Source organism: Thalassophryne amazonica, chromosome 9, assembly GCF_902500255.1.
Source record: "Thalassophryne amazonica chromosome 9, fThaAma1.1, whole genome shotgun sequence".
Taxonomy (NCBI): domain Eukaryota; kingdom Metazoa; phylum Chordata; class Actinopteri; order Batrachoidiformes; family Batrachoididae; genus Thalassophryne; species Thalassophryne amazonica.
Window position 1 is genome coordinate 5,541,522 of NC_047111.1, and position 16,599 is coordinate 5,558,120.

Here is a 16,599-nt window from a genome sequence, read left to right on the forward strand (position 1 = left end):
AGCAACTAGGGGATTAAGGACCTTGCCCAAGGGCTCTTAGTGATTTTCCAGTCAGCCTGGGATTTGAACTGAGGTTCCTCTGGTCTCAAGCCCAACGCTTAACCACTTCAACCTCCCTTGAAAATATATAAAAAAAACAAAACGAAGAAATCACATATACACAAGTATTCACAGTCTTTGCCGTGAAGCTCAAACTTGAGCTCAGGTGCCTCCTGTTTCCACTAATCATCCTTGAGATGTTTCTTGGCTTTGGAAAGACATGCACACCTGTCTACATATAAGGTCCCACAGTTGACAGTGTATGTCAGAGCACAAACCAAGCATGAAGTCAAAGGAATTGTCTGTAGACCACTTAGACAGGATTGTCTTGAGGCACAAATCTGGGGAAGGGTAGAGAAACATTTCTGCTGCTTTGAAGGTCCCAATGAGCACAGTGGCCTCTATCATCTGTAAACGGCAGACGTTCAGGTCCACCAGGACTCTTCCTAGAGCTGGCCGCCCATCTAAACTGAGTGATGGGGGAGAAGGGCCTTAGTCAGGGAGGTGACCAAGAACCCGGTGGTCACACTGTCAGAGCTCCAGCATTCCTCTGTGAAGAATGGAGCACCTTCCAGAAGGACGACCATCTCTGCAGCAATCCACCAGTCATTTATTTGTAATAAACTTGCAAAAAAAAAAACAAAAAAAAAAAAACGTGATTATGGGGTGTAGTGATTCGAATTTTGAGTGGGTGGAAGACAATTTAATTCATTTTGGAATAAGGCTGTAACATACAAAATGTGGAAAAAAAAATGGAGCACTGTGAATACTTTCTGGATCCACCGTACATGAACATTTCCAAGTCAATCAACATGCCTGAGAAACAGTATAGTAAAAGTCTCTGGCAGTACTAATAGTAGTAGTATTAGCATTAAAACCAAATCCAAAATGTAAACATGCAATACATTAAAATAAAGCAACAAATGACTGACAAAATAACTTAATTTGCTCTAAACATTCTAAATGTTTGAAACACTGCATTTCACAGTATTGAAAGAAACGTTGTAATAAATCCAATCAAGGCAGCATGAAGGTAATGAATACAGATTTGAATTTTAAAATAACTAATCTACAGAAATAATTTGAGTTAGGAGTCCATCACAATATAAAATAATACTGTTAATGCCAATAAACACCTACAAAAACCCATTCAAATCTTTACAGGAAAAAACAAAAACATGTTGAAGAAACAATCTTGATCATTATGAGTTTAATATTCTCTGTGTTGTTAAAGTATATCACATATATGTAGAGGTGCAACGTACGATTACTGTCATCATTGATTAATCTGTCCATTATTTTCTCAATTAAATTGATCAGGTGTTTTGTCCATTTAATGTCAGAAAATGTGTCCCAAAACTCAAGATGATGTCCTCAAAATATCTTGTTTTGTCCACGACCCAAAAGTAGTCAGTTTGTTGTCCAAGAGGAGTAAAGAAACCAGAAATGATTCACATTTAAGAAGCTGAAATCAGAGAATTTGGACTTTAAAAAATGATTCAAAATGATTAATTGATTATGTGCAGCATAAATATTAGTGATAAAGTTTTTGAATGTAAAAAAAAATATGACAGCACACATGAACCCTCTTTTAAAAAAAAAAAAAAAAAAAAAAAAAAAAATCACCAGAATTTTATTGTAATCTTACAGAGATGTAAAACATATACTACAATGCAATTGATGGACATGTACAACATCAAAATACACACTGAAGACACGCGGGTGCTGTTTAGCGTGTCCACAATGGAGTTCGTTAACCCGGTCATTAAATTAGCGAGCAAAAAAAACAGCAGCTGGTTCCTGCTGACGACCTGAATGAGGCAGGGATTCTCCGTCTCGCTCCTCTTATGCTCAGAGTCTGACTGTTTTTCGCACAGATTCCATGACGAAGGTACCAAGTGACAACCCGACACTCTTTTGGTAAAAAGCAAAACCATATCGATGACACTGAGGCAGGACATAAAGTACAAGGACTGAGCAATGCTCCACAGGCAGAAGGGTACATTTGCCAGGCGCCTGGACACGGGCTCCACGAGCGTCTGACACGCCCACAAAGCAGCGTAAAACACAAGACTTCCCAGGAACAGGCTACAAGTTACTCTGAGCCATTCTCTCACACGGGACCTCTGTCGCATCACGTAGAGTCCAATCTGAACGCCAGCCATGTAGATGGCTAAGTAGCCAATAATGGAGAAAAGGCCCTCCTTGTTTGCATGCAGAAAGTCCTTTCCTCTGTCGCTGTTGCTGAAAATGAACGCCTTCAGCTGTGACGCCTCGAGAGCAAGCTGATAAAATCCACCAATCAGAAACGCAAAGACCCAGGAGTAACTGACTGGGAAAACTGCCAACAGAACAGAAGCGGCAACTCTCACAACGGCTAGAGTGAAGAAGAAATTCCAGTGGACGCCGTATTCCGTCACATGCTCATGATAACCGGTCATCTTCATGCTTACAACTCTTCCCACGCCAAGAAGAAGCAACGGCCAGACAGACAGCAACTGTCTGGTGACGTGCTTCACCTTGGACCCCGAGGTGCTCTTCATCCTTGCCTCCGGACAGACGAGGGCATTTGCCAAGACAAATGCTCCCACGCCATAGTCCATCACTCCTGTCCCATAGTTCTCTGTTTTAGCGTATCGCCGCGGGAAGACAGCAAAGTCTACGGCAAGAATACTGATGGCTGTTTCCACATTGACAAACACCCGGAAAGAAGTCACAAATGGAACGTGATTGATCTGGATGTGACTGTCCAGGAAGGTGCTGACAGTGTTCCGCCGACGCCATGTGGAAGGATTGTGGGTGCTGTAAATAAAGCAAAGCACACAAGCCGGAATTAAGGTCAGACTGATGACCACCTGATGAAGGACGCCACTTAGGACAGTGCACGATAGGATGAGAGGAACAACGAGCACGGAAAAATCGAGAAGGAAGTGAGATATCCATGGAAGTGACTGTTGAAGAGTGCCTTTAGTCTGATGGTAGAGGATCAAGATGAGTCCTCTGTTGATGACACACAGCGGTGCGAGAACCGAACCCAGAGCCACTTCTTCCAGACTGGTTCCATTGAGATGACTGACAAACGCTTCCTTCAGGTCCCGCTCAGACATCACCTGCAAACAATTAAACTTTATTATTTACCAAGTAAGAAAGGGGATTTATTTTCTGGTAACTCCTCAACTTCTTAAAATTTGTCATTATGGCATTGTCAGAAAATAATAAAGAGCAACAATAACAACATCCAATATCCCAAACTGATACTGTAAAGTGGTTTCTAATTCAAATTAATGCAGTATATATTTAATAAGCAGCATAATTATTAGGTTTATACCTAACGCAAACAATTTATTTACACATTAACATTATATAGACATCTTTGTATGAATACCTAATATATTTTTGGACCACATTATTTAATTTCTACCTCCACATCATTTATATCTTTGTAGTTATATATATATATATATATATATATATATATATATATATATATATATATATATATACACACACACACACACACACACACACACACGAGGTCTGTCAAAGTATAGGTCCTTTTTATTTTTTTCAAAAACTATATGGATTTCATTCATATGTTTTTACGTCAGACATGCTTGAACCCTCGTGCGCATGTGTGAGTTTTTCCACGCCTGTCGGTGACGTCATTCGCCTGTGAGCACTCCTTGTGGGAGGAGTCGTCCAGCCCCTCGTCAGAATTCCTTTGTCTGAGAAGTTGCTGAGAGACTGGCGCTTTGTTTGATCAAAATTTTTTCTAAACCTGTGAGACACATCGAAGTGGACACGGTTCGAAAAATTCAGCTGGTTTTCGGTGAAAATTTTAACGGCTGATGAGAGATTTTGAAGTGATTCTGTCGCTTTAAGGACTTCCCACGGAACGGGACGTCGTGCAGCGCTCTCAGGCGCCGTCGTCAGTGGAGTGAGTATCTGAGAAATTGTTTAACAGTTGGGCATGTTCCAACTTGTCCTTAAGGCTTCCAATGGAGGTGTTTTTCCTGTTGCGCCGCACGGAGGTGATGTCTAGTTGTTAAGCGTTGGGCTTGAGACCAGAGGATCCTCGGTTCAAATCCCAGCCTGACCAGAAAATCACTAAGGGCCCTTGGGCAAGATCCTTAATACCCTAGTTGCCCTAGTGTTGCGGGCGTCTTGCATGGCAGCAACCTGACATCAGGGTGAATGTGAGGCATTATTGTAAAGCACTTTGAGCGTCTGATGCAGACGGACAAGCGCTATATAAATGCAGTCCATTTAACATTTCTGCATGATCCTCTTGGTGTGTCATCATTATGTTGTATGACATCCTGGCCTGTGCCGAGCTGTGCCACGCTGCACAAACTTCGCATTTTATATTTTGTTTTTAATATCACGACAGACGGAGTGACCGGATGCGCGACGTCTCCGATTTCAAATTCGCGCGTAATTAACGCGTCACTCAGATTTCCGTCATCTGTCGTCTTTGACATCAAAAAAATAAAATCTGAGGTAGAATATTGACTTAAATGTGAAAATAACGCAGGGAATTAAGAATATTTTATTCTTGGCCATGTTTCCTGTCAATTAATTTCTCTGAATCAAATTTATGATTTTTGTTGCGATCCAGTAGGGTGTCCCCGCCCATTTCAATAAATATTTAGTTGAAATTCTCACCCTGAGCAGTCGTCAAAATTTACATCACCCTTCGTCGATGTTCATGCCAAAATTTTATCTTAATTATATTAATCTTTACTTACTGCGTTTTACGAACCACATCAGCGCGCGACCACACAGCCTGTACCAGCTCACTTCCGTATTGCTGCGTGACGCATTTATAGGAACTCGGAAATCAGGCCACCGCATGCAAACTGCGTTTAACATAAGAACAAGAATTTATATTTTACAGGAATATAAGATTCATACGCATTGTTTCACTTTCACTCAGAGCTCTATTGAGCCGAGTATTCCCTTAACTTTAACTAGTAATGACTTCATGACTTTCTTTGCTAACAAAATTTTAACTATTAGAGAAAAAACTACTCATAACCATCCCAAAGACGTATCGTTCTCTTTGGCTGCTTTCAGTGATGCCGGTATTTGGTTAGACTCTTTCTCTCCGATTGTTCTGTCTGAGTTATTTTCATTAGTTACTTCATCCAAACCATCAACATGTTTATTAGACCCCATTCCTACCAGGCTGCTCAAGGAAGTCCTACCATTATTTAATGCTTCGATCTTAAATATGATCAATCTATCTTTATTAGTTGGTTATGTACCACAGGCCTTTAAGGTGGCAGTAATTAAACCATTACTTAAAAAGCCATCACTTGACCCAGCTATCTTAGCTAATTATAGGCCAATCTCCAACCTTCCTTTTCTCTCAAAAATTCTTGAAAGGGTAGTTGTAAAACAGCTAACTGATCATCTGCAGAGGAATGGTCTATTTGAAGAGTTTCAGTCAGGTTTTAGAATTCATCATAGTACAGAAACAGCATTAGTGAAGGTTACAAATGATCTTCTTATGGCCTCGGACAGTGGACTCATCTCTGTGCTTGTTCTGTTAGACCTCAGTGCTGCTTTTGATACTGTTGACCATAAAATTTTATTACAGAGATTAGAGCTTGCCATAGGTATTAAAGGCACTGCGCTGCGGTGGTTTGAATCATATTTGTCTAATAGATTACAATTTGTTCATGTAAATGGGGAATCTTCTTCACAGACTAAAGTTAATTATGGAGTTCCACAAGGTTCTGTGCTAGGACCAATTTTATTCACTTTATACATGCTTCCCTTAGGCAGTATTATTAGACAGCATTGCTTAAATTTTCATTGTTACGCAGATGATACCCAGCTTTATCTATTCATGAAGCCAGAGGACACACACCAATTAGCTAAACTGCAGGATTGTCTTACAGACATAAAGACATGGATGACCTCTAATTTCCTGCTTTTAAACTCAGATAAAACTGAAGTTATTGTACTTGGCCCGACAAATCTTAGAAACATGGTGTCTAACCAGATCCTTACTCTGGATGGCATTACCCTGACCTCTAGTAATACTGTGAGAAATCTTGGAGTCATTTTTGATCAGGATATGTCATTCAAAGCGCATATTAAACAAATATGTAGGACTGCTTTTTTGCATTTACGCAATATCTCTAAAATCAGAAAGGTCTTGTCTCAGAGTGATGCTGAAAAACTAATTCATGCATTTATTCCCTCTAGGCTGGACTATTGTAATTCATTATTATCAGGTTGTCCTAAAAGTTCGCTGAAAAGCCTTCAGTTAATTCAAAATGATGCAGCTAGAGTACTGACGGGGACTAGAAGGAGAGAGCATATCTCACCCATATTGGCCTCTCTTCATTGGCTTCCTGTTAATTCTAGAATAGAATTTAAAATTCTTCTTCTTGCTTATAAGGTTTTGAATAATCAGGTCCCATCTTATCTTAGGGACCTCATAGTACCATATCACCCCAATAGAGCGCTTCGCTCTCAGACTGCAGGCTTACTTGTAGTTCCTAGGGTTTGTAAGAGTAGATTGGGAGGCAGAGCCTTCAGCTTTCAGGCTCCTCTCCTGTGGAACCAGCTCCCAATTCAGATCAGGGAGACAGACACCCTCTCTACTTTTAAGATTAGGCTTAAAACTTTCCTTTTTGCTAAAGCTTATAGTTAGGGCTGGATCAGGTGACCCTGAACCATCCCTTAGTTATGCTGCTATAGACTTAGACTGCTGGGGGGGTTCCCATGATGCACTGTTTCTTTCTCTTTTTGCTCTGTATGCACCACTCTGCATTTAATCATTAGTGATCGATCTCTGCTCCCCTCCACAGCATGTCTTTTTCCTGGTTCTCTCCCTCAGCCCCAACCAGTCCCAGCAGAAGACTGCCCCTCCCTGAGCCTGGTTCTGCTGGAGGTTTCTTCCTGTTAAAAGGGAGTTTTTCCTTCCCACTGTAGCCAAGTGCTTGCTCACAGGGGGTCGTTTTGACCGTTGGGGTTTTTACGTAATTATTGTATGGCTTTGCCTTACAATATAAAGCGCCTTGGGGCAACTGTTTGTTGTGATTTGGCGCTATATAAATAAAATTGATTGATTGATTGACTTTAAAATATGTAAACCGTAATAAAAAATGCCCGAGTCTGAGAATATAGCATCAGTATTTAATTTATGTGACAAACATATGCACGACATCTGCCTTTAGTGCTACACCAGGTTTTGCACAGTGTAAAACCTAACTCCAGAAACATCCCATCTGTAGTTTTCAAAGAGTTGGACAGCTCTGTCGCAAACTGGCGTCCTGTCCAAGGTTTTACCCGCCTGACGCCCCATGACATGCTCCACAAATATCCTGCAGCAGGACAAACTCAGGGCAAAAGGACCCGCGCGTGTTCAGCCAATGACGGAGCTGATTCGTCGTGACGTCAGTAAAAGGGCGGTAACTAATGTGAGGTTTGGAGTTTTGAGAGGAAAAAAAAGTGTCGGGATTCAGGAAAGTTGACCTTCAGGAATTTGACTGTTAAAAATGAAATAATAACGATGACATACTGACAAGATACTTGCGTTAATCATAGCCTCTATGGTACTTTCAACGCTGTCTTTTAACATAAACTTAGGTTTTAGGGTAAAATCAATGAGTTCTGTTGATGACTGCAACGTTCCGCCGGTAAGTGACCAACAAAAACGTCCCGTTTGTGTTGCAAACATTAATCGAAACTTTAAATCAAGCAAAAGTAAATAATGTTTAAACAGTGTCAGCAGAGTTTTAGCTTTTCCACGTGAAAAATACCGTAATGTTACGTATTAATGCGCCTCCTGAAAATTTGAAAATCATCCTGAAAGTCGATTAATATATCATCTCCTTTTAATAATTTATCAATCAAGCTTCTCTAGTGCGAGTACTTGCTCATTTAATATATTTGTATACGTATATAGTTTTAATTTTTTACTACTGTTGCGCATTAACTAGTAATAGTTTCCTTACACTTTCTGCATAAGCCCAAAATAAACAGAATACGAGTATATTGCATATTAGGGCTGCAACAAACGATTATTTGGCTCATCAATGAATCTGATGGGGTTTCGACACGATTAATCGAATTAGCGGGGAATTTTTAAAAAATGTGCCAGTTTTTCTCTCCTTCCATCACTTTATTTAACAACAGAACATTATTTGAAAACTTAAAATACTTGAAAATCAAGAAATCATCAAATGTCTCTTGGCTGTCGAAATATAAAATAATAAAGAATAAAACAGTTTATAATAAAGAACAAAAATAATTATTTCAAATGGCATTGCTTTATCAAAGTGCTGAGTTGCCATAAAACAACATTGAAACATATAAATGTTATAAAATATATGGTGAAAAAAGAGGTAGTTTTATTGATGCAAATGAGCAATTAGCATAACCAGTTAACCATAAAACCTAAATCAAAAACTGTAGCCTGACTCATTATATGTTCAACATTCTCTGTATAACTTGTAAACTATGTGGTCATTTCACAATGACACATGTGACTCATGTCTCTTTCTTTAAAATTGTATTGTAGCATTATTAGTTATTATTACTATTATTGTTGTTGCTATTATTATTAATATATAAATAAAAATAAATTTAAAAATATAATAATTTGTAATACATTTGACTCTTTTACAACAAACGCTGAGCCATTAATTATTTCACAGGAAAAAAAAAAGCACAAACATGCTGAAATGCCAGCAGCTTAATGCTAACTTTAACATAGAAAACGCCATAGACATGCTAGCGCTTTAGCATCAGCGTTAGCATAAAATACATCTATCAACTGTTTCAGAAGACCATAACAGGTCAGTTTAACATAAAAAAGGTAAATATTCCTCACAGACATATGCTCTTTAGGGGTTTAGTGGGGAAAAATTAAGATAAAGCAAAATAAAACAAGTGAAACCAACGAAGCAGCAGCTCTAAGCAATCCTTCATTGGTTCAAGATTCAAAGCAAAGCTCATTTGATTATATAGAAGAAACGAACATTTGCAGTAAAACAAAGTTATTTAGCAACTAATCGATGACTAAATTAGTTGACAACTATTTTAATAATCGATTTTAATCGATTAACTCGATTAGTTGTTTCAGCTCTATCGCATATCGGTAAAAAGATTTGTATTTTAGTAGTTAAACGATGATTCTTTGTTCAGTTTAATAATCACTAACTTTTAAGAGCTTAATCATTTAATCTGTTTATAAGATGTTAACTGGTTCTAACTTCTCCAATGTCCGAACATTTTGATGCTTTTGTCTGATTTATTTTGTGGTAAATTTGAATATTTTTGGTTTGGACAAAAGAGGCAATTTGAAGACATGACTTTGTGTTGATTTCTAGTTGTTTAGAGCAGGTGAAGTTGTTGGTCTTGAAGATGTTTGGCCCCTCAGTGTGTCCATGACTGGGAACCTTAGATTACAGGAATCTAGTCTAATCTAACATTTTATAGATTAGTTGACTCTCTGAGTCAGGAAAAAATAGAACTGCTGTAATAAAGAGTATTTTATTGTTTCACAACTGAGACAACACAACTGTTTTCATTGTTCTTATTGGGAAAATTCAACATACCCATTGAAAAAATGCAGCTAAGGACTTTTATTTAAAATAGAACTAAGTAGCTTTGGTCATGTCTTTTTTACCCTACAGCTGAGTACATATGTAACAAAACTGTTGTAAAAACTCCCCCCCCCCCCCACCCCACACACACACACACTCCGTGTGTGTTTTGTTATGAGTGATGTACTGCTATAATATGATATTAATACACTTTTAACTAGGGCTGGTCAATTAAATAAATAAAGAGTTTAACTAATGAACACTGCGGTATCTTCAGGTTTCAGTCAATATCAGGATACTCTTCATAATAAATATTGTTATCATATACCTATAAATGATACGCCAATATGATTGGATAAAACACTAAAGAATAAATAGCAATACGCCGTTTTCACGGCCGGGTAATATTTTTCATACCACCCGAGTAATCAGCCAATCTGGACAGCGGAGCGACGCCACGACAAAGAGGCACGGTCAGAGGAACTGTGAAATACTGGTGAGTCACTATTAATAATTTCTTACGTGTCCAGCCTCGTAGGTTGATCGTTAAAATTACATTTGTTAGTTCTAAAAGCAATCATAATTATTTATAGGAAAACATTCTATTTTTTTCTACTAAGGTTTGAACTTTGAGTGTTTACACAGGAGAGAAAAGTGAGAAAATGTTAATGCCTGTTCGAGAAAAGTGTATAAAGTGTGTAGTGAGGGGTTTTACAGCCTTAAAACATCTATAATAATTGTAAAAAATAATGCAGAATACTTCGCGGATTTCGCTTATCGCGGGTTATTTTTAGAACGTAACTCCTGCGATAAACGAGGGACCACTGTATATGATAAAATTGTTATCAAGTTGTTCACCAGTGAATATGGCTTTTACACCCTTCAGAAGACCATACAACATTTATCATTTATAGGTATATGATAAAATTGTTATCAAGTTGTTTTACCAATGAATATGGCTTTTTACATCCTTCAGAAAATCATACAACATTTATCATTTATAGGTATACGAGGTCTATTAGAAAAGTATCCGACCTTATTATTTTTTCAAAAACCATATGGATTTGAATCACGTGTGATTATATCAGACATGCTTGAACCCTCGTGGGCATGCAAGAGTTTTTTCACGCCTGTTGGTTACGTCATTCGCCTGTGGGCAGTCTTTGAGTGAGGAGTCGTCCACCCGCTCGTCGATTTTTTTCATTGTTTAGGAATGGCTCAGAGACTGTTGCTTTGTTTGATAAAAATTTTTTCAAAACTGTAAGGCACAACTGAGTGGACACCATTCAATAAATTCAGCTGGTTTTCGGTAAAAATTTTAACGGCTGATGAGAGATTTTGGTCTGGTAGTGTCGCTTTAAGGACGGTCCACGGCGCCTGACGGCGATCTGCGCTTCGAGGCAGCAGCATCTCACCGTTTCAAGTTGAAAACTTCCACATTTCAGGCTCTGTTGATGCAGTAAGTCGTCAGAGAACAGAGAACTTTCAGAAGAAGTCGGCATGAGGAGTTTATTCGGACATTCCATTGTTAACGGTCATTTTGTAATGAAAGAACGTGCGGGCAGAGTCGCATGTCGGGCTGGACCCGACCGCGGGGGGTCGCGGCAGGAAAAACACCTCCGTTGGAAATCTTAACGGGCAAGTTGGAACATGCCCAAGCTGTTAAACAATTTCTCAGTTACTCACTTGTTGAAAGCCATTAAAAGCCGCCTGAATTCTACAAATGGTTTTCAACACGGAGGTGTTTTTCCTGTCGCGGCGCACACAGATTTGCCAAGTCATCACGGAAACGACTCGGCGAATTTGCGCGTACGTCTTTCATTAAAAAAATGTCCTTAAACAGTGGAATGTCCGCATAAATTCCTCATGCCGGCCTCTTCTGAATCTTCTCTGTTCTCTCACGATGTCCTGGGTGAATTAAGCCTTAAATTAGGATGTTTTCAGCTCGAAACAGGCCGACGACAGCGCCTGGAAGCGCTGCAGGACGTCCCGCTCCGTGGGAAGTCCTTACACCGACAGAAACACCCCATAATCTCTCATCAGCCGTTAAACTTTTCACAGAAAACCAGCTTAATTTCTCGAATAGTGTCCACTCGGATATTCCTCACAGGTCCAGAAAAAATTTTGATAAAGCAACGCGCGCCGTCTCGAGCAGCGTGTGAAACAAAGGAATTCAGCCGAGAGGGCGGGACCACATCTCACTCAAGGCCTGCCCACAGGGAAATGACGTCACCGACACGTGTGAAAAAACTCACGCATGCGCACGAGGGTTCAAGCATGATTGGTGTAATCGCATGTCATTCAAATCCATATAGTTAAAAAAAAAAATAAAAGGGTCGGTTTATTATCTAAGAGACCTCGTATGATAAAATCGTTATCAAGTTGTTCACCAATGAATATGGCTTTTTACACCCTTCAGAAGAACATACAACATTTATCATTTATAGGTATATGATAAAATCGTTATCGAGTTGTTTTACCAATGAATATGGCTTTTTACACCCTTCAGAAAACCATACAACATTTATCATTTATAGGTATATGATAAAATCGTTATCAAGTTGTTTTACCAATGAATATGGCTTTTTACACCCTTCAGAAAATCACACAACATTTATCATTTATAGGTATATGATAAAATCGTTATCAAGTTGTTATACCAATGAATATGGCTTTTTACACCCTTCAGAAAACCACACAACATTTTTCATTTATAGGTATATGATAAAATCATTATCAAGTTGTTTTACCAATGAATATGGCTTTTTACACCCTGAAGAAAACCACACATTTTTCATTTATAGGTATATGATAAAATCGTTATCAAGTTGTTTTACCAATGAATATGGCTTTTTACACCCTTCAGAAAACCACACAACATTTTTCATTTATAGGTATATGATAAAATCATTATCAAGTTGTTTTACCAATGAATATGGCTTTTTACACCCTGAAGAAAACCACACATTTTTCATTTATAGGTATATGATAAAATCGTTATCAATTTGTTTTACCAATGAATACGGCTTTTTACACCCTGAAGAAAACCACACAACATTTATCATTTATAGGTATATGATAAAATAGTTATCAAGTTGTTTTACCAATGAATACGGCTTTTTACACCCTGAAGAAAACCACACAACATTTATCATTTATAGGTATATGATAAAATAGTTATCGAGTTGTTTTACCAATGAATATGGCTTTTTACACCCTGAAGAAAACCACACAACATTTTTCATTTATAGGTATATGATAAAATCGTTATCGAGTTGTTTTACCAATGAATATGGCTTTTTACACCCTGAAGAAAACCACACAACATTTTTCATTTATAGGTATATGATAAAATCGCTATCGAGTTGTTCTACTAATGAATATGGCTTTTTACACCCTTTAGAAGACCATACAACATTTATCATTTATAGGTATATGATAAAATTGTTATCGAGTTCTACTAATGAATATGGCTTTTTACACCCTTCAGAAGACCATACAACATTTATCATTTATAGGTATATGATAAAATCTTTATCGAGTTGTTCACCAATGAATATGGCTTTTTACACCCTGAAGAAGAACATACAACATTTATCATTTATAGGTATATGATAAAATCGTTATCAAGTTGTTTTACCAATGAATATGGCTTTTTACACCCTTCAGAAAATCACACAACATTTATCATTTATAGGTATATGATAAAATCGTTATCAAGTTGTTTTACCAATGAATATGGCTTTTTACATCCTTCAGAAAACCACACAACATTTATCATTTATAGGTATATGATAAAATCGTTATCAAGTTGTTTGACCAATGAATATGGCTTTTTACATCCTTCAGAAAACCACACAACATTTATCATTTATAGGTATATGATAAAATCGTTATCAAGTTGTTTTACCAATGAATATGGCTTTTTACACCCTGAAGAAAAAGGGTGTAAAAAGCCATATTCATTGGTGAACAACTTGATAACTGATAATATTGATCAATATGAAAAAAAATTGTGGTAATATTTTTCTGTTTTATCCTCCAGCCCTACTTTTTTTTACACTGACAGTTAGAGTCTGTATCTCAGGATTTGTAATATTGTGTATTTGACTCTTGCCTCTGATAGCGTTTAGCTGCTTTAAATGCAGAATCTAAAGTTTTACCTGAGCTGCTGGACGGTGGATTAGATCTGTTGGCACTGACTGCAGTCTGATCATTCTTTGGCCGGATAAAGTACTTCTATTTGTCATTTATGACTTAACACAAGACACACACTGACCAACTAGAGCAGCACTAACTGGAGTGCATTCTCTGTGAAATATAAACAGAAAAAAGATCATATTTTCTGGAGTGTAAGTCACAATTCTTTTCCCTTTTTACTACAACCCCTGGCAATAATTATGGAATCACCGGCCTCTGAGGATGTTCATTCAGTTGTTTAATTTTGTAGAAAAAAAGCAGATCACAGACATGACACAAAACTAAAGTCATTTCAAATGGCAACTTTCTGGCTTTAAGAAACACTATAAGAAATCAGGAAAAATAATTGTGGCAGTCAGTAACGGTTACTTTTTTAGACCAAGCAGAGGGAAAAAAACATGGACTCACTCAATTCTGAGGAATAAATTATGGAATCACCCTGTAAATTTTCATCCCCAAAACTAACACCTGCATCAAATCAGATGTGCTCGTTAGTCTGCATCTAAAAAGGAGTGATCACACCTTGGAGAGCTGTTGCACCAAGTGGACTGACATGAATCATGGCTCCAACACGAGAGATGTCAATTGAAACAAAGGAGAGGATTATCAAAGTCTTAAAAGAGGGTAAATCATCACGCAGTGTTGCAAAAGATGTTGGTTGTTCACAGTCAGCTGTGTCTAAACTCTGGACCAAATACAAACAACATGGGAAGGTTGTTAAAGGCAAACATACTGGTAGACCAAGGAAGACATCAAAGCGTCAAGACAGAAAACTTAAAGCAATATGTCTCAAAAATTGAAAATGCACAACAAAACAAATGAGGAACGAATGGGAGGAAGCTGGAGTCAACGTCTGTGACCCAACTGTAAGAAACCGCCTAAAGGAAATGGGATTTACATACAGAAAAGCTAAACGAAAGCCATCATTAACACCTAAACAGAAAAAAACAAGGTTACAATGGGCTAAGGAAAAGCAATCATGGATTGTGGATGAATGGATGAAAGTCATATTCAGTGATGAATCTCGAATCTGCATTGGGCAAGGTGATGATGCTGGAACTTTTGTTTGGTGCCGTTCCAATGAGAATAATAAAGATGACTGCCTGAAGAGAACATGTCAGGTAAAGGCACTGGGGAGATGGCTGTCATTACATCATCAATAAATACACAAGTTTACGTTGATATTTTGGACACTTTTCTTATCCCATCAATTGAAAGGATGTTTGGGGATGATGAAATCATTTTTCAAGATGATAATGCATCTTGCCATAGAGCAAAAACTGTGAAAACATTCCTTGCAAAAAGACACATAGGGTCAATGTCATGGCCTGCAAATAGTCCGGATCTTAATCCAATTGAAAATCTTTGGTGGAAGTTGAAGAAAAGAAAATGTTATGTGTCGGACGCAGCCCGGAGAACCGACCAGCGTTTGAAGGACCCAGTATAAAATAAGCAGAGCACGGTACAAAGGATAACTGAATTTAATTACATAACAGTGATGTGATAAAAGATATAACAAATAAGTGCGCGGTCTGCCGTGGTAGAAAAGCGGTGCGCTCCCAGCAGCACTAACGGTCCAGAGCCAGAACCAGTTCGGACCCAAGGACCCCGCCGACACCCCCCAGGTGGCCGCGACAAACCGAGTCTGTGAAAGAAGAAATCATCATGTGAGTCCAAAGGTGTACAAACAGCAAACACTTCCTGGCTTAATTACTAATCAGCTTCCCACCCTGCAGGCATGGAACACCCTGTTCACAAACTCAACTGCAGTGGAAGCTGATTAAACGACTAACATAACAGCTCAATATAATAAGGTGTGAGGGACACCACATTTACTGACTGTATAAATGTTAGTCACAAAATCTAACGTACCTCAGGAAGTGTGCTGACGAGTGTGAGACCTCACCCCCTCCTCTTTCACAGACCATGCATCAAACCTGGACGTTCTCTGCATCCACTGATGATGAGATGGCTCTCGAGACGACGATCTCACCCGTCTGGTCACAAGGTCGAGTCTCTGGCAAATACACACTGTGTACTCCAGACTTAAATGCCACCATGCTCCAATCCGTGTAGATGCACCACAGCTGTGAGTCCTGACGAGCTCCACATGATCAGCCTCAGGTAATCAGGGTGAGGTCCTGGTAACTCAGCCACACAGCCACTCAGTCCACCTGGACGCAAGCCACCTGGAAGGAAAAACAAAAGACAGGACAGAAGACAGAAACAAAAGGCAGCCAGGCCCCCCCAGCCATACAACAGTACCCCACCCTCACGGGAAGCCTCCCGGCGACCACACAAACCTGGCCCAGGAGAAACACCCCCCTCCAGGGACCATGGCTGGAAACCGTATCCGCATTCATCTTCCAACAGAATCTTCATCTAACAGAACGGTTGATGTCTTCTCCTCTGGCGGCATCTTTGCCTTTGTTTGTGTCAGTCAATTAGCACAGGTGTGGCCAGGAGTTCTTGAACCTGTGCGGTCAGCCTTTGTCCAACCATGTTCAAAGTCTGATTAGTCATAAAACAAAAAAGACAAACACAAACAACCAAACCACCCCCCCCCCTCCCCAGAGGACCGTCCCATCAAACCCCGGGAAGAGGAGAAAAGAAAAACAACCCAAACTCAAGCTTGCAAATAAAAACGCTAAACCCCCCCCCCCCCCCCCCACGACGACATGTAGGGACCAACACCCCCCAGAGGACATCCCGCCAGCTCCAGGAGTAATAACCACAGCTGAGGTCCCTCTGGGATCCAACGTCACCCACGGGGACTCCCAGCGCCTCCCAGAGG

At 39.1% G+C, this 16,599-nt stretch overlaps 2 protein-coding genes across 3 annotated transcripts in view; one reads left to right on the top strand and one right to left on the bottom strand.

Moving 5' to 3' along the window:
- Positions 1-677: 677 nt before the first annotated feature.
- On the bottom strand, positions 678-4,901 carry pigw (phosphatidylinositol glycan anchor biosynthesis, class W). Its single transcript, XM_034177523.1, has 2 exons — positions 4,788-4,901; positions 678-3,149 (listed from the first exon to the last, which is right to left on the bottom strand). The coding sequence occupies exon 2, from the start codon at positions 3,144-3,146 to the stop codon at positions 1,662-1,664; it is 1,485 nt and encodes a 494-aa protein (XP_034033414.1). The 5' UTR covers positions 3,147-3,149; positions 4,788-4,901; the 3' UTR covers positions 678-1,661.
- A 2,575-nt stretch (positions 4,902-7,476) lies between these two features.
- Positions 7,477-16,599, top strand: part of LOC117516682 (unconventional myosin-XIX) — a 58,958-nt gene continuing 49,835 nt past the window's right edge. For both annotated transcript variants that reach the window (XR_004562515.1, XM_034177524.1), the window contains exon 1: positions 7,477-7,694. Coding sequence is in view for 1 of the 2 variants with exons in the window: in XM_034177524.1 (XP_034033415.1) it covers positions 7,608-7,694 (87 nt within the window). In the remaining variant the exon portion in view is untranslated. The remainder of the gene's footprint in view (positions 7,695-16,599) is intronic.